At 36.5% G+C, this 22,204-nt stretch overlaps 3 protein-coding genes across 5 annotated transcripts; 1 reads left to right on the top strand and 2 right to left on the bottom strand.

Annotated features, from left to right (window-relative positions):
* Positions 1 to 3,429: 3,429 nt before the first annotated feature.
* Positions 3,430 to 4,911, bottom strand: LOC142166303 (E3 ubiquitin-protein ligase WAV3-like). The gene has a single exon (XM_075225186.1). The coding sequence runs from the start codon at positions 4,882 to 4,884 to the stop codon at positions 3,796 to 3,798; it is 1,089 nt and encodes a 362-aa protein (XP_075081287.1). The 5' UTR covers positions 4,885 to 4,911; the 3' UTR covers positions 3,430 to 3,795.
* Positions 4,912 to 6,052: 1,141 nt separating this feature from the next.
* Positions 6,053 to 11,810, top strand: LOC142166302 (uncharacterized). Of its 3 annotated transcripts, XM_075225183.1 has the most exons (5): positions 6,053 to 6,279; positions 6,888 to 7,123; positions 10,260 to 10,386; positions 10,472 to 10,555; positions 11,677 to 11,810. In XM_075225183.1, the coding sequence occupies exons 2-4, from the start codon at positions 6,927 to 6,929 to the stop codon at positions 10,541 to 10,543; spliced, it is 396 nt and encodes a 131-aa protein (XP_075081284.1). In that variant the 5' UTR covers positions 6,053 to 6,279; positions 6,888 to 6,926; the 3' UTR covers positions 10,544 to 10,555; positions 11,677 to 11,810. The 3 variants fall into 3 exon arrangements, with proteins under 3 accessions (XP_075081284.1, XP_075081286.1, XP_075081283.1); XM_075225185.1 differs by lacking the exon at positions 11,677 to 11,810 and having other exon boundaries at positions 6,053 to 6,284; positions 10,472 to 11,086; XM_075225182.1 differs by lacking the exon at positions 11,677 to 11,810 and having other exon boundaries at positions 6,054 to 6,279; positions 10,472 to 11,086.
* A 3,701-nt stretch (positions 11,811 to 15,511) lies between these two features.
* LOC107814769 (E3 ubiquitin-protein ligase WAV3) lies at positions 15,512 to 20,242 on the bottom strand. Its single transcript, XM_016640227.2, has 2 exons — positions 19,710 to 20,242; positions 15,512 to 17,834 (listed from the first exon to the last, which is right to left on the bottom strand). Exons 1-2 carry the CDS (start codon positions 19,941 to 19,943, stop codon positions 15,894 to 15,896), a joined length of 2,175 nt encoding a protein of 724 aa, XP_016495713.2. The 5' UTR covers positions 19,944 to 20,242; the 3' UTR covers positions 15,512 to 15,893.
* Between the last annotated feature and the right edge of the window lie 1,962 nt (positions 20,243 to 22,204).

Below are 22,204 nucleotides of genomic sequence, written 5' to 3'. Positions count from 1 at the left end.
CAGTAGCAATCAACAGCAACATTCCAAGAACACAGAGGTACGACAATTTGTTTCGAAGGACATTATTCCTTTTGATGCGCAAAAGACTGAGGCACACAGTTCCAATAAACCTCACTTTTCCAATCCTCATGTCCAACAAATCATCAAAGATACACAAAATGCAATGATGATGAATTCTTCTGTGGTTAAACAACCTTTTGTCACTTTGAACACTTCGGTTTTTGAAATACCTTCACAATCAGTGGAGTCTTTTGGGGAATTTGAAGGTGAATCTGGGCAGCTTATGCTGTCAACTGGGAATAACAACAATGTCATACAAGCAAAGGTGAGGGAGATGGCTATCAAATCCAAGCTTTGGCTTGACCAACGTGAGGAGGACGATGAAGAGGACCGGGGTGATGGTTTTTATGGGTACTCATCTGAAGAGACAGATCATGAGGTCGATCAGGAGAGTGCAGGTGAAGAATTCGATTCACTAACACTGCCTAAACCAGATGGTTTACCAACAGCGAGCCAAAAAAGCACATTAAACCTCAATGCACCAGCTTTCATTCCCAGGAACTCTCCAGTTGTTGCTCGCCAAAATGCAGCAGCTGGAAACGTAGTCCAAAATGCAGAAACACGTAATAACCAAAATTATCCAGCAGCAGTGTCAACCACTGGACAGCAGCAGCGTAGTGAAGCAACTACAACTGAAGCCAACTCGATGGTAGTGGCAGTAGCAAGTAAATCTGGGCAGCATCAGCAGAAATACTTTGCAAGCATTGAAGCTGGACAGCAGATGCAGATTGCAAGCCCTGATGACTTCAGCAGCAAATTGCGAGCACATCAAGGGCAGCACTGATGACTTCAATCTCAGGACAACAAAATGGTCAGCAACAACAAAATGCAACCAGTTCAACTGATTTAATGATGCCTTCAATGGCTGGAAAGGAGCAACATGATTTAAATAAGTCATTGATTACTGTGGAGGACAGAAAATTACTCGACGCCATGGTAAGTCCCAAACCAGTAAACTCTCTTAATAGTAATGCTCTTCGCACTAGCTGCGGGGTTAAAAACAGGAATCAAGGCATACAACAACAAAAAAACAAGGTAATTGTTGCAAATACACAAGGTGAAAATGCCTCGGTGACATTTGATGTCGTCCAAAATGCTCCACATCCTGTGAACTTGGGGAGAGAAATTTTCGAAGAAGGAGAAGAAGATGCAATGTTACAACAGTGCAGGGCAGAGGCAGCAAGAAAAGGTGATTTATCACCTATGCATAGCGGAAAAAATAGGAAATCTCATACAAGGAAAAATAGTTGGGACGACAAGGTTAGTGATTTTTTAAATGTTAGACGACTTCCAATGAGAGTTGCCAAACAAAAACAGGCTGCCCCAACTACATCCACGAGGTCCAACCGTTCAAAATAGAAATGATTTTTTTTTAATACATTTTGAAGCGGGTTGATGAAGACGACAAAGAGGTACAACTTGAAGTCTTGAGCATGGACAAGAAGAGACAAGAATTTAATTCCTACTACATTCTATTGTATCATTTTATTAGTATACTCGTTTGTAATATCATCACAGAGTATGTTATAAACTTTGTGACGATTATTGAATATTTGGTACTTTCCAGTTCTTATTTTTTACATGCAGGCTAGTAGGTAAGGTTTAGTAATCTAATATAATCTTATTTTTTACTTTCCAGTTCTTATTTTTTATACCTCAATAGGATTAGTAAGGTAAGGTTTAACACGGTTTGTGTTGCCTTGGTCCTATGCCTTTGGAAAATATCCACACGGCTATAAGATTATATGTCCTCGTGAGACTTTGCCGGCAGCTACACCATGAATCTTCTACATGAGGCTGCCATCATAAGGCAATGTGAGGCGCAAAGGAGTGATCATATAGCCAAGGCATATGGGTAACAATATCGGTGATATTGTCCCCCTTATTTGTAATTTTCCTAATTGTTGTATTTTTCTTTTCTTTTATTAATAAAAAACTAGCCCTAGGCGCTTGCCTAGTGGATTGCCAAAAAAAAACCTAAGATCTTCGTGTTGAAGAGTTTTCTTGAAGCCCCAACCGAACACCTGCAATAAGTTAGTATCAAATACAAATGGAAAAGGGAGAAAGTGTTTAAAAAGAAACAAAAGAAAAGGCCTTTGGACAAGCTGACTAGCTTTTGCATTGTCAATGCTTGTCGTTATACAATTAGAATTAAGCCAATTGGAATCTTGAATAAAAGAGGAAACTTTCCAGACACCTGAAAGCAACTGATTTACATACAGTTAGAGAAAAGCAAAAGGAACAATTCAAGAAGCCATGCAAAAAAGACTAATTTTTGTATAGGATCACCTTCACCTATATATAGATGAAATTTCACAGGGTAGATCCCGCAAAATTACTCATACCCATTTTTCCTTTGAGACAAATCTTTCCTTGTGTACAGGGGCGGATCTATTAAGGGAGTACGGGGTGCCACACCACCCGCAACCTTCGACCGAAACTTATATAATTCTGTGTATATATAGAAGAAATCTGATATATACCAATCGATGGCACCCGGATTAGCGAACATGTGTTTGGTGCCACTAGTGAAGTACTTGATTTTGTATCTAGATGCTCGTGTTCGAATCCAATTCAACATTTACTCTTAAAAGTTATATCGCTTCAGTTTTAGGCTTTGCAGCCTTAGATACTTAAATTTTTTGAGCTTCAATTTTAGGCTTTCAGCCTCATATATTTTCATCTTCTGAATTTCCTTATTTTTCTTTACCTTTTTAAATATAACAATATCCTTTTCATTTTTAAACTAAAGAAAGCAACTCCTTTAATCAAATAACAACCAAAACAAAATTAAAGCTCATAGACAAAAACGTTTTCTCCACATCTGCTTTTTCGAGTCCTCTATATGTACTATGTACATATTTGCATTGTGTTAATTATTTCTATTTTAATTTTCCCTAACATTTTTTGGTTGCTCAGTTAATTGAAGAAAAAGAAAAGGAAAAGAATCAGTCAAATGTATTGGTGTAAATGTGCCTAATGTATTGGCATTGTTTACAATTTGCTAAATATACAGGATTAAACTAGTTTCAATTTCTAGGGTCATTAAATTGGTAAGTCTTTTCTTATCTTCTCAAGAATGTTAAAGTTATTAATTTTGGTTCAAACTATTTTCTCCTATAGTTTCAATTTCTAGGGTCATTAAATTGGTAAGTCTTTTCTTATCTTCTCAAGAATGTTAAAGTTATTAATTTTGGTTCAAACTATTTTCTCCTATTTTTTGTGATGTAATAATATCTTGAAAGTTTATACTTTGCTCTAGATTGTCATAACTATTAATATCAATTCTTTTCGCGTGTTCGATTTGTCTATATAACTCAGAAAAGATGAATAGTCCTAATCGAAACTCAACATGGATCAAACCGATCAAATGAAAACCTTACTTTGATCATATAAATAGCAATATATCTATGTTCGTAAAATAGTATGGCACCCGCAACCTCTAAATCCTAGATCCGCCTCTGCTTGTGTACATCACTCACTAACTACAAAATTCTAAAGAAAAGCAACAAAAAAGCAATAACCTAACTAGTGCATCCCCCCACTTTTCTAAAATTTATATTTTACCCTTACCATTTTCCCCTTGATCAAAGTTTAGTCCTTTACAAGATTAGACAGGAATATATTGACATTAAAAAACTTCTCTAGTTCCATCCCAAAACTAATTATACTAAGAGACAAATGAAGTACATTTGTAACCTCTTATGATTAGAAACCCTCCCTGGTTATGTACTGTTACCTAGGTTTCGGCTGGGATGCTAATGACCATACTGGTCGAACAAATCTCTGAGCAGATGGGCTACCAAGTAGTGTAGCCTGAGAGCGAGTTACCATCTCTACCATTGATGGGGTTTGATAGGTTTGGACGAGACTTGATCCATCTGTAGAGTCACCTCGTGCTGTTGCTCTCTGCCATGAGTGTGAGCTTAGTCCGGACAATATATATGCCCTTCCTGATGCTTCATATACATGTCTGCTTGCCATTCTCTCCTGCATCTCCTTGAGCTCAGCATCAAGTGCAATACAGAGCCGCTCTTGAGATTTAGCCGACACTGACTCCGCCAACAACTTTCGGCAGTTTTCTAGGATGGAACTTGCACCAACTAGGTCTCCTTTCTCAGCAGCTGCTCGCGCCTGAGCCATTGCTTCAGCTGCTCGGAGTCTGTTCTGCTGCCTGTCCACTTCGATTGAAACACGCTCTTGTACAACCTTTTCAGGTCTCTTTATTTTAAGTTCTTCACTTCTGAGGGTAACCGTTTGTTTCGTAAAAGGATCCACATAGACACACTTAACCTTCAAAAGTGAAGTTTCTGGGCTCAATGATTCGGCGGGGATATTGATTGAAACCAGAAAGTCCCTTTCTTCATCGGCATATAGATCTCCAACATCAATTGATCCCATCCTTCCATCAGACATTAAACAGTTTGGATAGCTTCCAGCTTTCAAAGAGCCAAGCTGGACTCCTGTTTGAAGACACTCGATGCTTACCTGCAGATCCTTGACTACGACACTGAGGAGCCCACCAATGCATTGAGCAAATGCATCCTGTATTATATCTTCTGTCTCAATAAAAGAAAAGGTCCCTCCTGAAATCTCTGATATTGAATGCATTGATGAAGCATCATGATCCACACCAAACCCAAAAGCATGCACTGGAATTTTAAACCCTGAACTGTCTCCGCTGTGAATAGACAAGGGAAGAAGCAACTTGTAATTGGGTTGCTGCTGGTTACTACTACCATGATTATTGACTGTATATGTGTCCTGACCATCAGACAACAGAATTATACTAGCAACTGGGTTCTTTTCCCTGCGGTCTTCCATTATTTTGGCACCAATATCGTAGAAGATTGACCATAAAGCGTCTTCATAAAAAGGGTCCTATTCTTCTGAGGTTTATACTACTTGAAGAGTCTTCATTTATTATTGAAGAAGTTCACTACATGCATGTTTTGTGCAATATTTGATTTCGAGTCTAGATCAGTAGGTTGTGTTAAACTGAGGGTGAAGAAAATGAAGAAAGAAACGAACAGAAACTCCATATTTTAAAGTTCTAAAAAGGAAGAAGGATTGGATGAATAAGTACTCAAATAAGAGAGAAATACATTGAATTGATCCTTTTTTCCCCTTCAAATTCTTGTATTGTTTCTATCCTTCTCTTTTCACTTTTTTTATTAACTTTTATTTGATAGAATTGAAAAATTGTCAACTTTACGAAATACTCCCTCTGTTTCAGTTTATGTGAACATATTTCCTTTTTGGTCCGTTCCAAAAAGAATGAACCCTTTCTAAATTTGGTAACAATTTAACTTAAAGTTACAACTCTACCCTTAATGAGAAGCTTTTATAACCACACAAATACTCTGGGCCCCATTTGGACTTGTTTAGGACCACAAATTCTAAAAGTCTTCATTTTTTTCTTAAACTCCGTGTTCAGTCAAACAGGTTCACATAAATTAGAACGGAGGGAGTATATGTATAAGCAAGTAATAGTAAAAAATAAAATATTAAGAAAAAAGTCCTTAGTGAAAGAAAAGAAAGCAATCGATCTTAGATTTATATTCCCAGTTTTTTACTTTATCATTTTTTCTCTTTTTTCATTAGTTCTTTTTTTAAAAAAAAATTGCGTTCAAGTAACATATATTGATCTAAATGATTTTGAACGAATTGTTTCAAACCGGGGATACCAACAATTTGTCCCGTTAATTATATATATATATATATATATATATATATATATATATATAAGATCTAAAAAAATCATAAAAAGATTTTTTTATAAAAAAATTTCGAATACTGTTTTAAGATAATCATAAAAAGAGAAAAAATATGGTAAAATCATATAAACATGGACGATTAGTAAGCATCTTTTGTTCATAGAAGTTATAACATTACTATTTTTTTAATAACCGCATAAAACGCAAACAAATACACTAATTTTAAAATATTAAAAAGGCCTGATATATCTTGACTCACTCATTTAGCTATTTTCCAACCCAAAAAAAAAAATTGAGAAAGAAAATAGGAATTTAAGTTTTGAGAGGTATTTCATTTCTGACGAAAGATCCTGCTTTTCTTTCCCAGAATCTGTCAAAAATAATCCTTCACCGCCATTGGCAAATCAACCTGCCTTTCGGCCGTGCGCCGCCTGCCTGCCCTACCTTGTTTGGTTGTCTTCGATCTCGGATTCTCGATTATACCCTCTGACCCTTTTATTTGGTAAGGTATCTCACTGTTTATATTTACTTGTTTTTCTGCTTTAGTTTCTGTTCTTTGATTTGTTTGTTTCTGCCTTCTCCATATGCTTTAGTTTCTCTTACGGCTTTTCGGTGTTGATCATCTCAATTGAGTAGTGTTAAATTGAATTATTTGCTGGTGCCTGTTGTCAATGAAGGACTTCTATTTCTGAAATTGAATTCAATAGGTTTCCTTCGTTTGAAATATATGCAAGTTTTGCATTCTGGTCTTAGAAAGTGCCGAATTTGTGTGCCCTGTAACTATTTTCTTCGAAGTGCGCCTTGAACCCATTAAATAAGTGGGACCAAAGTAGTATAGAAGCTGATGGACAAATTCTGAATTGGATATAGTGTTGGTTCTTCAATGGTTACTGTGGAAGATGATGTCAAAAATGTATAGTGGGGTGGCATTGCATTCTTTTGCAAATAACTTCCTATGGAGTTTGATGGCTGAGCTGTGCTAAATTTTGTGTTTGTTAATTCTCAATTGTGAGGAGAAAAAAAACCTTTAATTTGTGAACAGAGAAAGTTCATGTTTTGATTAGGAAATCCCGGAAATATTTGATTGATTATTATAAACTTCTTGCCTAGTTGGAGATTGTGAAGGAGGGGACCTCCTGACGTATACCAATGACAACTGCTCAGACCATGACGAGTCAGCTTAATAAAGTAAATGAGCGTGCAGCCTCCTCTGCTTCCAAGGTTCAGAACCCAACTTCATCATACAAAAGATTGGGAAGGAAATCGCCATTTATGAGATATGGACTTCCTATGATCTCACTAACGGTGCTTGGATCTATTGGTCTTAGCCAACTTCTGCAAGGCAGGTTAGTTATACTTAATGTCAAACTACTCAATTGATGTTCATGTAACTCTTACAAACTGACATAACCTATTCTAAGTTTTTGCATGTCCTGCCTTTCTGTTGGCACATTTATGAAATGATACAACTAAAAATAGTTTGCCTTCCCATAGGTTATGTAAGAGTCGTTACCAACAATCCTGACAAGTGTTTGAGCCTAGCTCAGAAAACATGTTGGTTAAGGGGGTTTGCCTGTTTTATGTAATTTGTCCTTGTTTACCTTGTCTACCTTTCTGCTACAGTGGAGGCTCTTTGTAGGGTCATATTTTCATGTTTTAAAAGTATTCCAACTAGTCCTTTTATGACTACCTGCATTTGCAAGTTTGGACTTGGATTCTATTTTCTTTGCTTTGTTTTGATTTACTTGTATTGTATATCTAGGTCGCAGTTCTTTGCTTTCCTTTTGATGCCTTTTTTTCTCTGGGTTCTCAAAGCTTTCCTAGTTGCTGCTTCCTTGGCAGTAGCTAAAATGTAGTAATTTTTATTTAATTTTTGGGTAATTCTTAGACATCTGAGTCCATAGGTTGAGGAAGTCAGATGGAGAGGACCTTTACATGTTAATCGATATGGGTCTTAGATATTGCAGACTCATATGTAGCTTCAACTCCGTAGGGGGCATGGGATTGTGAAACCTCTAAGGTGTCGTTTGGTAGGATGTATTAGATAAAATAATGCATGCATTAGCTTTTGGTATTACTAATTTATTGTTTGGTACACTTTTTCAATCTATGTATTACTAATACAAGTATTAGTTATACAACATATTTGGCATTATTCTATGTATAACTAATACATAGCAAACCATGGTATTAGCAATACCAAGGCTATTAATGCATGCATTAGTATGGTTAAAGACAAAATTGTCCTTGATGTCCTTTAAAGCTAAAGAATATGGAGAGCATTTTTGTAAACAACTAATTTTTTTTAAAATTATTCAACGCATTTTAATTTTTAATACCACACCAAACAGTTGATAAGAAATAATTTCTGCATAACTAATGCTTGCATTACTAATACACTCTATTCAACATTATTCTTATACATCATAACAAACGACCCCTAAAGGTTTAGGGTCAATGATACTCTAGCATGTGTAATGAGATTTTTCCCCGAAAAAAGAAGGTTCATCCTGAATGATTGATGAGTGGAATGGCATCCATGGTGATTTTTTGTTTTGGTCTTTTTGTGTTCTTGCGCTGTGGATTTTTATAGATAAGATTTAGTTGTTGCACCCATGTGAGCGGCCTAGTGGTCAATGAAGTGGGTTGAGAACCATGTGGTCTCAGGTTCAAATCCAAGTAGAGGCAAAACCACTCTTCCATCTATCCAAGCCGTGGTGGACAGAGTTACCATGTACCTGTGCTGGTGGCAGTTAACAGGTATCCCGTGGACTTAATCGAGGTACACGCGAGTTGGCAGGATACTACGGTTATAAAAATAAACAAAAAAATTAGTTGCATATTATTATGAGAAGTACTAACCTTCAAAATGTGTAAGATGACTTATCTTAGTATTGCTAACAGAGTTAAGCGGTTACACTATATCGTGTGTAGCTACTAGCTTATGATATCTCGCCTATTCAAATCACCTTCCACCTGGACAACTTGCAAGTTGTGCTTGCTTAGCCTTTGGATCGGTGCTGCCTATTCGTGAAATAATTAAGGGCTGTGTATTGATGATTCGTAGTGGTTCATGGGTAGATCTTATTGTGCTTGGTAGGATTTTACATATATCAAAGCATTAAGAGTCAATGAGTGGAAGAAAGAAGCTATTGCAGCTGATGATAAGCACAACAATGACCTACCTATTACTATAACTTTTTCTCTCTTTTATTTTCTCTATGGTTCATTTTGACTTTATCTCATATAATGGCATGATCTTTGCGGGAAAGAGAAAAAATATCAAGAAATAAAGAGAATTAAAAGGCATGGAGAACTCTTTTCATTATCATCTCATGTAATGGTAATAAGTTTTCACTCTTCCAGCCATTCTGACTGTTATTTCGTCAATAATACAAATTCAGAGGACGGAGCCATGTATAATGGGGCTAATGGTAGCACCCTTTGGAGGGACTACTGAATCTTTCCTCAATTTTGTGACTCCAATATTCAAAGGATTAAACTGGCCATTCTAGACAATCAAACATGCAAACAGACGGTTAAATTTGCAGGAATATAAACATAGCTTGTCCAAATAACTTCAAGTATCCCAGACCCTTATATTTCGTAATAGCGCTGGAATATGAATTATTTATAGTCCATTAGATTTATAATTAATATTGCCATCAACAGAGAACAAAACTAACTAACATACATTTACCCTGCATAGTTAACACTGTAAAAGGTAACTATATGGTTGAAGTTAGCTTTTACCCTGTTAGTTCCCCGGAAACTTTTTTTGGACTTTGTTAGTTCCTTATCTTGCATTGTAGTTTTTGCGTCTTCTTGATGTCTTCTATGAAATTAATTAACTTATTTAAAAAACTAATATTTGGAGGAGAATCATCATTGAAGTATGACAAATGCCAAAGCAAATGTAATAAGTCAAAAGGTGAAAGTATATTGATGGTGCAGAAAAAGTTTGACAATAATTCAAGTTGAAAAATTCACTTACTTTTTTGACCTAAATTCCATGTATATCTTCTTGTTTTGGATCATTGTACTTTTATCTTTTCATACACTGATGTTATAGTGCTTTTGTCTTCTGGATCATTATGGTGATGATGGTATGTATGTGTATTGCTAATGCAATAATAACTTACTATAGTCTATAGTTCATTAGTGCTACTAACTAATAACATCATGCTAGATTAAATTTCTCTAGCTCAAGCGCAGCCCTTAATTTTAATGGGCTATTTCAGTCCGCCCAAATCTACGGGGCAATATGAGGGCCAGACGGTAAATAAGCCATCTCTTACCCCTCACTGGATGTAATTCTGTGGTTCATGCCCACCCTTCAGTTCATAGATAAGCAAAATTCTCAGCTTTTGGTGTTCTCCCTATTCTCATGCCATATGCGGGCCTCATGAATGTCTTTTAAGATGTTGTCCCCTTCTTTCTGCCCTGGTTCGAGACTAAGTGGTGCAAACTTTTGTAGTTCAGCAAGGATATTGCTAAAGTAAAGGACGATCAAGAGTGGGAAATCATCGAAACAAGAAAAGCTCTTTCCAGGGCTGGACCTGTCAATGCATATAACCCCAAAAAAATTAACTTGGAGGAAGAACTAAAGGTACAAATATTCTCCTCAAGTGTGCATGTGTGCTTGTGTTGAATTCCTTTCTTAAGCTTACCTTGATGCCTATTGTCCTTTGCAGGCTTTGCAGGAGAAGGTGGATATTAATGATTATGAATATAAAAAAATCCCTAAGCCAAAGGAAAGCTCATAAAACAACGAAAAGGTTACTTAGATTCTTTTGTGCTATAATTTTGGAGCTCGTAGGGATTCGCTTTAGCAATAATATACCAGCAGTGCAGCTCTTCCTTTCCTTGAGTTAACTGGTGAAATTTTTTTGATCGGCTGTTGCATTGTGTATGCTTTTAGTTGTATATGCAGCTCTAAGAAGGCTGAATATAAGTGACTCGTAGCCAATTTTGGGATTTTAAATTTCCTGAAACAACCTAACCTATCCAGAGGAAAGTCAGCTGTGGCATTAATGTGAATATTTATGGAAGTGTTCTGTGAAACCCAGTGTCCAATTTCAGCGAAGCCTGACAAGTTAGGGATTTCAGATACTTATTTTTTGAATTATTCAAATTGGTAATCTGTCCAGGATGGTACAGTTTTCAAAATTGGGCATATTAGTCTTATCCATTTTCTTGTTCAATAGGGGTCTCATTTTGTTGTTTTCATCAATAGAGTTTAATGAAGGACCTTCCATTTGTAACCAAATGTTAGGGTTTATAGCAATAGAGTTTTATTGTTGTGTTTGTTACCATATCAAAAAAATAAAGTAGGAAGGCTCAGATTCCCCTCAAACAAACGCTGTACTGAAAAGTTCTGAAGTTCAAAATACGAAAGAGAATTACACCTTGGGTCACAAATTAGTTGTCGTGTTTTGTTTATCAAAAGTCAAATTATGTGAACAAAAATTAACATTTTAAAATATATCTTTTTTATAACAGTAACAATGAAGAAAGGTGGACAGAGTTCTCTTGGAAGTGGTAAAGTTTATGACATGGCTAACATACATTGTCATGAGTTATAAAAGATTAAAGAAAGTTGGGGTATAAATCATAATGAATGGGCCACAGATTAATGAGAGAAAAATTGCAGCACAGAATCATATTTTGTCATGAATTATAAAGATTGCTTCTTTTTTCCTTTCATCCTTCTTAACTTTTCCCCTACTAAACCATGCAGCCTCACAACTACAGCACAAAGTCCTCTTACCATCACTCTGTCATAAAGATTGCTTCTTTTTTCCCTTTTTAACCTAGCTTTTCCCCTCTTTAATCCTTTCTAATTTCATGCTTTTTGACATAGTTTTTTTTTTCACTCTCATCCTTTTAAATTCAAAAGTTGAACTCAGTCTCAGTGGTGAATAAATCACCTAGCAAGAAGCAAACTTCAGGTCCTCAAAATCAGATTGCACCATCAAATGTCATTGGGATCTCGAACTCTTTTGACGCTTTGGTGAATGAGGGGGAGATTTCTACAAAGGACGCTGAAAATAAGGAGCAATATATGGATGATGACACACTTTCAATAGCTGGAAAAATCAGTTCTACAGGTGGTGAAAAGCAGCAGCAAAATACAGAGGACATAGATGCTCCACTTGGGGTCGCAAGTATTGATAATCACAGTGCTGAGCCAAGTCAAATACATGTAGCAGCTACACCAACACAGACTATTTCCAACATGGATCTAGCTAAAATGGTAAACGATGCACCTGTAGCTATGATGAGGAATACATCTCCAAAAAAATGGCAATCACAGGCTCCAGTCAGTAGCAATCAACAGCAACATTCCAAGAACACAGAGGTACGACAATTTGTTTCGAAGGACATTATTCCTTTTGATGCGCAAAAGACTGAGGCACACAGTTCCAATAAACCTCACTTTTCCAATCCTCATGTCCAACAAATCATCAAAGATACACAAAATGCAATGATGATGAATTCTTCTGTGGTTAAACAACCTTTTGTCACTTTGAACACTTCGGTTTTTGAAATACCTTCACAATCAGTGGAGTCTTTTGGGGAATTTGAAGGTGAATCTGGGCAGCTTATGCTGTCAACTGGGAATAACAACAATGTCATACAAGCAAAGGTGAGGGAGATGGCTATCAAATCCAAGCTTTGGCTTGACCAACGTGAGGAGGACGATGAAGAGGACCGGGGTGATGGTTTTTATGGGTACTCATCTGAAGAGACAGATCATGAGGTCGATCAGGAGAGTGCAGGTGAAGAATTCGATTCACTAACACTGCCTAAACCAGATGGTTTACCAACAGCGAGCCAAAAAAGCACATTAAACCTCAATGCACCAGCTTTCATTCCCAGGAACTCTCCAGTTGTTGCTCGCCAAAATGCAGCAGCTGGAAACGTAGTCCAAAATGCAGAAACACGTAATAACCAAAATTATCCAGCAGCAGTGTCAACCACTGGACAGCAGCAGCGTAGTGAAGCAACTACAACTGAAGCCAACTCGATGGTAGTGGCAGTAGCAAGTAAATCTGGGCAGCATCAGCAGAAATACTTTGCAAGCATTGAAGCTGGACAGCAGATGCAGATTGCAAGCCCTGATGACTTCAGCAGCAAATTGCGAGCACATCAAGGGCAGCACTGATGACTTCAATCTCAGGACAACAAAATGGTCAGCAACAACAAAATGCAACCAGTTCAACTGATTTAATGATGCCTTCAATGGCTGGAAAGGAGCAACATGATTTAAATAAGTCATTGATTACTGTGGAGGACAGAAAATTACTCGACGCCATGGTAAGTCCCAAACCAGTAAACTCTCTTAATAGTAATGCTCTTCGCACTAGCTGCGGGGTTAAAAACAGGAATCAAGGCATACAACAACAAAAAAACAAGGTAATTGTTGCAAATACACAAGGTGAAAATGCCTCGGTGACATTTGATGTCGTCCAAAATGCTCCACATCCTGTGAACTTGGGGAGAGAAATTTTCGAAGAAGGAGAAGAAGATGCAATGTTACAACAGTGCAGGGCAGAGGCAGCAAGAAAAGGTGATTTATCACCTATGCATAGCGGAAAAAATAGGAAATCTCATACAAGGAAAAATAGTTGGGACGACAAGGTTAGTGATTTTTTAAATGTTAGACGACTTCCAATGAGAGTTGCCAAACAAAAACAGGCTGCCCCAACTACATCCACGAGGTCCAACCGTTCAAAATAGAAATGATTTTTTTTTAATACATTTTGAAGCGGGTTGATGAAGACGACAAAGAGGTACAACTTGAAGTCTTGAGCATGGACAAGAAGAGACAAGAATTTAATTCCTACTACATTCTATTGTATCATTTTATTAGTATACTCGTTTGTAATATCATCACAGAGTATGTTATAAACTTTGTGACGATTATTGAATATTTGGTACTTTCCAGTTCTTATTTTTTACATGCAGGCTAGTAGGTAAGGTTTAGTAATCTAATATAATCTTATTTTTTACTTTCCAGTTCTTATTTTTTATACCTCAATAGGATTAGTAAGGTAAGGTTTAACACGGTTTGTGTTGCCTTGGTCCTATGCCTTTGGAAAATATCCACACGGCTATAAGATTATATGTCCTCGTGAGACTTTGCCGGCAGCTACACCATGAATCTTCTACATGAGGCTGCCATCATAAGGCAATGTGAGGCGCAAAGGAGTGATCATATAGCCAAGGCATATGGGTAACAATATCGGTGATATTGTCCCCCTTATTTGTAATTTTCCTAATTGTTGTATTTTTCTTTTCTTTTATTAATAAAAAACTAGCCCTAGGCGCTTGCCTAGTGGATTGCCAAAAAAAAAACTCAATCTCTCCTCCGTGTAAAACCCCCACACCTATATATATATATATATATATATATATATATATATATATATGTGTGTGTGTGTGTGTTTAAAAAGAAACAAAAGAAAAGGCCTTTGGACAAGCTGACTAGCTTTTGCATTGTCAATGCTTGTCGTTATACAATTAGAATTAAGCCAATTGGAATCTTGAATAAAAGAGGAAACTTTCCAGACACCTGAAAGCAACTGATTTACATACAGTTAGAGAAAAGCAAAAGGAACAATTCAAGAAGCCATGCAAAAAAGACTAATTTTTGTATAGGATCACCTTCACCTATATATAGATGAAATTTCACAGGGTAGATCCCGCAAAATTACTCATACCCATTTTTCCTTTGAGACAAATCTTTCCTTGTGTACAGGGGCGGATCTATTAAGGGAGTACGGGGTGCCACACCACCCGCAACCTTCGACCGAAACTTATATAATTCTGTGTATATATAGAAGAAATCTGATATATACCAATCGATGGCACCCGGATTAGCGAACATGTGTTTGGTGCCACTAGTGAAGTACTTGATTTTGTATCTAGATGCTCGTGTTCGAATCCAATTCAACATTTACTCTTAAAAGTTATATCGCTTCAGTTTTAGGCTTTGCAGCCTTAGATACTTAAATTTTTTGAGCTTCAATTTTAGGCTTTCAGCCTCATATATTTTCATCTTCTGAATTTCCTTATTTTTCTTTACCTTTTTAAATATAACAATATCCTTTTCATTTTTAAACTAAAGAAAGCAACTCCTTTAATCAAATAACAACCAAAACAAAATTAAAGCTCATAGACAAAAACGTTTTCTCCACATCTGCTTTTTCGAGTCCTCTATATGTACTATGTACATATTTGCATTGTGTTAATTATTTCTATTTTAATTTTCCCTAACATTTTTTGGTTGCTCAGTTAATTGAAGAAAAAGAAAAGGAAAAGAATCAGTCAAATGTATTGGTGTAAATGTGCCTAATGTATTGGCATTGTTTACAATTTGCTAAATATACAGGATTAAACTAGTTTCAATTTCTAGGGTCATTAAATTGGTAAGTCTTTTCTTATCTTCTCAAGAATGTTAAAGTTATTAATTTTGGTTCAAACTATTTTCTCCTATAGTTTCAATTTCTAGGGTCATTAAATTGGTAAGTCTTTTCTTATCTTCTCAAGAATGTTAAAGTTATTAATTTTGGTTCAAACTATTTTCTCCTATTTTTTGTGATGTAATAATATCTTGAAAGTTTATACTTTGCTCTAGATTGTCATAACTATTAATATCAATTCTTTTCGCGTGTTCGATTTGTCTATATAACTCAGAAAAGATGAATAGTCCTAATCGAAACTCAACATGGATCAAACCGATCAAATGAAAACCTTACTTTGATCATATAAATAGCAATATATCTATGTTCGTAAAATAGTATGGCACCCGCAACCTCTAAATCCTAGATCCGCCTCTGCTTGTGTACATCACTCACTAACTACAAAATTCTAAAGAAAAGCAACAAAAAAGCAATAACCTAACTAGTGCATCCCCCCACTTTTCTAAAATTTATATTTTACCCTTACCATTTTCCCCTTGATCAAAGTTTAGTCCTTTACAAGATTAGACAGGAATATATTGACATTAAAAAACTTCTCTAGTTCCATCCCAAAACTAATTATACTAAGAGACAAATGAAGTACATTTGTAACCTCTTATGATTAGAAACCCTCCCTGGTTATGTACTGTTACCTAGGTTTCGGCTGGGATGCTAATGACCATACTGGTCGAACAAATCTCTGAGCAGATGGGCTACCAAGTAGTGTAGCCTGAGAGCGAGTTACCATCTCTACCATTGATGGGGTTTGATAGGTTTGGACGAGACTTGATCCATCTGTAGAGTCACCTCGTGCTGTTGCTCTCTGCCATGAGTGTGAGCTTAGTCCGGACAATATATATGCCCTTCCTGATGCTTCATATACATGTCTGCTTGCCATTCTCTCCTGCATCTCCTTGAGCTCAGCATCAAGTGCAATACAGAGCCGCTCTTGAGATTTAGCCGACACTGACTCCGCCAACAACTTTCGGCAGTTTTCTAGGATGGAACTTGCACCAACTAGGTCTCCTTTCTCAGCAGCTGCTCGCGCCTGAGCCATTGCTTCAGCTGCTCGGAGTCTGTTCTGCTGCCTGTCCACTTCGATTGAAACACGCTCTTGTACAACCTTTTCAGGTCTCTTTATTTTAAGTTCTTCACTTCTGAGGGTAACCGTTTGTTTCGTAAAAGGATCCACATAGACACACTTAACCTTCAAAAGTGAAGTTTCTGGGCTCAATGATTCGGCGGGGATATTGATTGAAACCAGAAAGTCCCTTTCTTCATCGGCATATAGATCTCCAACATCAATTGATCCCATCCTTCCATCAGACATTAAACAGTTTGGATAGCTTCCAGCTTTCAAAGAGCCAAGCTGGACTCCTGTTTGAAGACACTCGATGCTTACCTGCAGATCCTTGACTACGACACTGAGGAGCCCACCAATGCATTGAGCAAATGCATCCTGTATTATATCTTCTGTCTCAATAAAAGAAAAGGTCCCTCCTGAAATCTCTGATATTGAATGCATTGATGAAGCATCATGATCCACACCAAACCCAAAAGCATGCACTGGAATTTTAAACCCTGAACTGTCTCCGCTGTGAATAGACAAGGGAAGAAGCAACTTGTAATTGGGTTGCTGCTGGTTACTACTACCATGATTATTGACTGTATATGTGTCCTGACCATCAGACAACAGAATTATACTAGCAACTGGGTTCTTTTCCCTGCGGTCTTCCATTATTTTGGCACCCTTTCTCAAGCCTTCAGCAATATTGGTTCCTCCATTAGCAACTAAGGAGTTTACAGCTTGTAGTGCTTGCTGCCGTCCTGTTTCAGACATCCGCTGAAGCGGGAAGAGGCGGCGAGCTGTTGAAGAGAAGGCGATTACTGCCAATCTATCACTGGGACCAAGATTCTGTATCACAAAACCCATAGCCCGTTTTAGTAGTGCAAGTTTGGTGCCAGCCATACTTCCACTTACATCAATAACTGTCACAAGGTCAACAGGGGCACGAGGCGTGTGGGATACTTTGGGCAAACTAGCCTCGTTTCTGCAGGGATCTTGAACCGAAACTGAACCAGGAGCTTTGAGATGAACTAATACAGAGAAATTATTTGTAGGTATAGACCTTGGGACAGCGGGAACCTCTGGAAAAGTTTCAATCTTTACAGCTCTACTGTCACAAATGTCTATTGAACTCTCATGTAAAGCACTTTTGTCAGTAGAATCAACTTGTTGACCCACAGGTTCATCATCATTAAAGATGGCAGGCTCGGGAGCCTGAAATAATGGTGAAATATGCCGATTGGGGGTTGGACGACTTACTGGTGGACGATGTGTTACTGTCGTTAACGCATTATTTTGGGGCCAGCCTACAGGATTGATTCTAGCCCTCCCAAGGGGAGTATCCAGGCTGAGAAAATGAACAGGGATTTCTTTCCATTTTGCCCTGCATACTGGGCAAATTTGGTTTCCATGTTTTACATTTGAAACAATACACTGGAAGTGAAATGAATGTGAACATTCAGCAGTAAATATCGCATGACCATCCCCTCGCTTCATTGAAGCCAAGCATATAGAGCACGTTCTCTGCAAGTTGAAACTACTAACTGGTGAGATAAGAATAGAATAGTAAAAACAATTTAATGACATGAGATAGCATAAATTGTGGGAAAAGGTACAATCAGAAAAAATGCATCACATACTATAATGCAAAGAACCATGACAATATGAGGCAAAGAGTGCAGTAGATATGCATAAACTAATATTTTTAGTTCTGCAACTATTACAGTAATACACTACAGTCCTAGAAGACAAGAAACGCCAATAACATTTTCAATGTCATAAGAACGAAATTAAGCCTGCAGAGAACCATGCACTGCCCATACTGAACACTACTGGTTTACCAGACAAATAGTACTCCTAAAAGGGCTCGCATTTGAATATAGAGGATTTGGCCAAAGTGCTCCATATAAGATCACCAACACAAAAGAAATTAGAAAAAAACTGCAACTTGAGCTTAAACTTATTAATCTCCTCGAGAAATAAAGGGCCGCCGTTTGTACATCACAGTAGTTGGGTTAAAAGCACATTTCACAATCAAAAATGGATTATATGTTCAGTTTTAAAGAAGCTTGAGGACATAGCAACAGTAGTGGTATGACAACATAAGGCATCTAAATTAACAAGATGAAAAGATGGCCATCCATAATCTTATTAAGAATATGATTAGCATCCCTATTGATCAAAATTTTGTTCCCTTATGCCACTTTCAGCAGCCACAAAATAGATCTATGGCCCTGCCAATGACCTAAACTGTGCTAAAGAGAAACACAACTTTCCTGCTTCCTTTCTTGGTTGGGATAAGTATGTAAACTTTAAGATGAAGAGTCTACAAAGATAGTTGCAGAAAAAGCCACCTTTCAAATTGTCCAAGATATGTAAAATGCCTCTATTAGTGAAAGAAAATAACAAAGATCCTGAAAAGGACACATATAGTAAATGCAGGCCTTATCTTGGACGCGTTCATTTTATACTTCGAGAAATCATAAAATGTAAATAAAGGATGGAAACCGACTACCAACATGAGCAAATGGGAAAAAATGTGCATACATATTTCGGATATTTAATAAGCAAGCTGCTGAACAACCACCTCTTTTTCCAAGTTATTGAAAAGAATATCTATGAGATGCTATAACGAGTCACACACTTGCAAAAGGGGCTTTTACGAACAAATCACATGCAAGAGCTCAAAATAGTCGATCTCTTCACTTTTCTCAACTTGAAAAGTTATGAAGTAAACACAAGAAAAAAATTCTCAAGTTAGTAATGTTAAAAAATTGAATAGACTTATCATGTGAGTGATTTGGCAACAGAAGACACCTAAATCAATATGCTAAAAGACTGAAAAAGAGTTCAAATTGTACATACAACGACGACTATGCTTTTTTCTTTTCAATTAACTAAAGGGGAAGCATCAACATTTTTGAAGTCAAATATAACAAACACAAAATGACATTATGGTAAACTTTCTATCTAGTATTACCATTTCATTTCTTCTGTTCTTTTGTTAGTCACCGTAAGAATTTAGTCAATATGAAAGATTAAGTACTTGGGTACCATGAATCATCACCAATCATAAAAAGGCAGACAACAGGTAATCAAAATCTACCAAAGGAAATAGGGGATTGCCACATATTACATGACATAAATAGAAGAATAAAGAAGCAAAAGTAACTCCATCCAAATTGAGAGAGGGAAAGAAACAAAAAATGAATACCAAAAATCTTAAAGAAAAGCATAAAAACTATTACTGGTACTACTAGATTGATAGATATCTTCTTTACTCAGCTCCAAAACAAATTAATTTCAAAATTTTCTTACCAACCAAACACATCTGCATACTGACCAAATAAATACTAGAATTCCAAAACTTATCAAAAAGCTTTCAAGACAAAGATATACCTTAGAAGACCTACTAAAGCTCTTGGACAACTTCGACCCATGAGGCACCGTGGCCGGAGGAGCAAGTTGAATGTCAGCCGTCGCCGGCGAGATAAGGGCGGCGCCGGAGTTCTTCTCAGGATCAGAAACAGAGGGAGAACTATCATCTTCATCATCATTATCAAGTGTTCTTGGAATATAAGTACAAAGATTCAAACCTAAGGCCAGCTTCACTTTAGCCCATTTGCTTCCCATTTTTATAAAATATCAAGATTTTAAGACACCCTTTTCTCTTCTTCAAAATGGTTTTTTTTTTACACAGCAAAAGAAACAGAGAAAGTCTTTACCTTTTTTCTTTCTTTTCAGCGAATGCAAAAGAGAGAAAGTTGAGAAAATAAATAGGTGAGAACAGAAACCAAGGAGAATAGAGAAGAGGGAAAGGGTCATAGAAGGTGAGCAGAGGAGGAAGTGTTGTTTGTTTTGATTTTGTGACTTTGTGTTGTTTGGCGGCCAAAGCGGCCATCATCAGAATGGGGACTGAGCTGACTCTGTATGCATGCTGATTGAGTTGGGGGTTGTTATTTCTTGACCTTTGCTAAAAGTGCTTTTGTACTACTCCCTAATTACAAAGATACCAAACACAACACCCCCCCCCCCCCAACCCCATTTTCAACCCCACAATTTTATGTAAAGGAGAAAGAAAATGGTAAAAGGCATAAGAGATACTCCTTAGTCTCAATTTATGTGCACTCTAATTGAGTATGGAGTTTAACGTATTGTTTGGATGGTTGTTTTTGGTTGTATTGTATGGTATTGTTATTTCAGATACAATGTTTGTTTTGATTGTTAATATAAAACTGATTGTATCGTATTGTTAAATTCATTATTCCGGAACAATGAAAAACCCCATTTTATGAAACAATCAAATCGGTGTGGTGGGATTGTTACGTATTTTCCTTTCCAATTATGCCCACACTTATTATTCTATATTTCAATTTTACCCTTTACCCTATTATTTGTATTATATTCACCAAACTAATAAGTACTTTGTTTCCATCTTCTTTCTGCCGTGCAACTAGTCAACGATGTACTTCCCTAGTTTTCGTCTCTTTCCAACAAAGTTTTTACAGGTTAGTTTTCATCTCTTTTCTTAATTAATTCCCCTGTTGCTATGGGAATTTTCCTCTAAATAATAAGTGCCTAGAAAAAACTGGCTGAAAAAGGTATTATTTATATACACGACAATAATATTTACAGCATTATCTTTGCTTGCATCCCAAAAATCTGAAATAATTTATATGGTGACATTTGGTTGAAATTTTGTTTTTCTAAATATCTATTCAATTTCGTACCTTGTCTTCTCCATAACTTATTAATAACACTTTTTCTCAAACAATACGGTAGTTTTCCATCTCTTTTCTTGTGTATTTTTTCTGGTTAGTTCATCTATGATATTTGCAAACTATATGTTCTGGTGATATAATTTTTCAAGTTAGTATCAAGGTTTAAAGTGTAGCACGAAGTTATTAGTTTGATACAGTCAAAACCGACAAAAAATATAAAACATGAATTATGTGTGGCTTCTGTTTTAACAAATAAATTTGCTTATATATTTTTCTATTTACTTAATTAATTTAGTGTAATGTGATGAAATATTTGACTAGAATTCTCTTTTTTGTACAATCCTATTAGTATGTATCTGAATTCTCCTTCATACTTCATAATGTGTTCTATGAAGAAGAGTTTATTTTTGGTTCATATTTATTTTACGTAGTTAATTGGTTGATGTATCTCACTTAATTTTATTATAGATGGCTGATCGGAATAATCAAAATAATAGACAGATATTGGAACAAGTGAGCTCTTTAGCTACATATATTGCTTGCTTAGTAGCTATTTGGTTTTGGACTTATGTACGTGAAATTGAAAATGACTGACGTACAATCACACATGGTATACGACTGGAAAGTGAACAAGTTAGACATGAATTATTGAGTCATTTATTCTCAACTGAACTTTGTCGTAATATTATAAGAATGATTCCTTTAGCTTTTACCGATCTATGTGAGATGTTAGTTAGAGAGGGTGATCTTAGACCAACACTTCAAGCTACAATTGAAGAGCAAGTTGCAAAACCACTTTACCTATTAGCACATAATACGACGAATCGCGAGTTAGCTTTCATCTTTCGACAATCTGGGGAGTCGGTTAGTCGTCATTTTCATATTGTCCTACGAGCAATCTTGGAGTTATATGAAAAATTTATTAAACAACCTGATGGCTCTCAAGTTCCTTCTGAAATTGCCAGCAGCCCAAGATTTTACCCATATTTTAAGATGAACACAAATACAATTTTATTGAACTTTTAGCTAAATTCAAGGTTGATTGCATATAATTTATTATAATAATGTCAGGATTGTATTGGTGCGATTGATGGAACACATATACGTATTAAAGTTTTACAACGTGAAACACCCAGATACCGTGGAAGAAAAGATTATTCAACACAAAATGTA

This window comes from Nicotiana tabacum, chromosome 11, assembly GCF_000715075.1.
Source record: "Nicotiana tabacum cultivar K326 chromosome 11, ASM71507v2, whole genome shotgun sequence".
Classification (NCBI taxonomy): Eukaryota; Viridiplantae; Streptophyta; class Magnoliopsida; order Solanales; family Solanaceae; genus Nicotiana; species Nicotiana tabacum.
The sequence above is the reverse complement of the archived record's forward strand: the minus strand, read 5'-3'. Positions and strand labels throughout refer to the sequence as shown.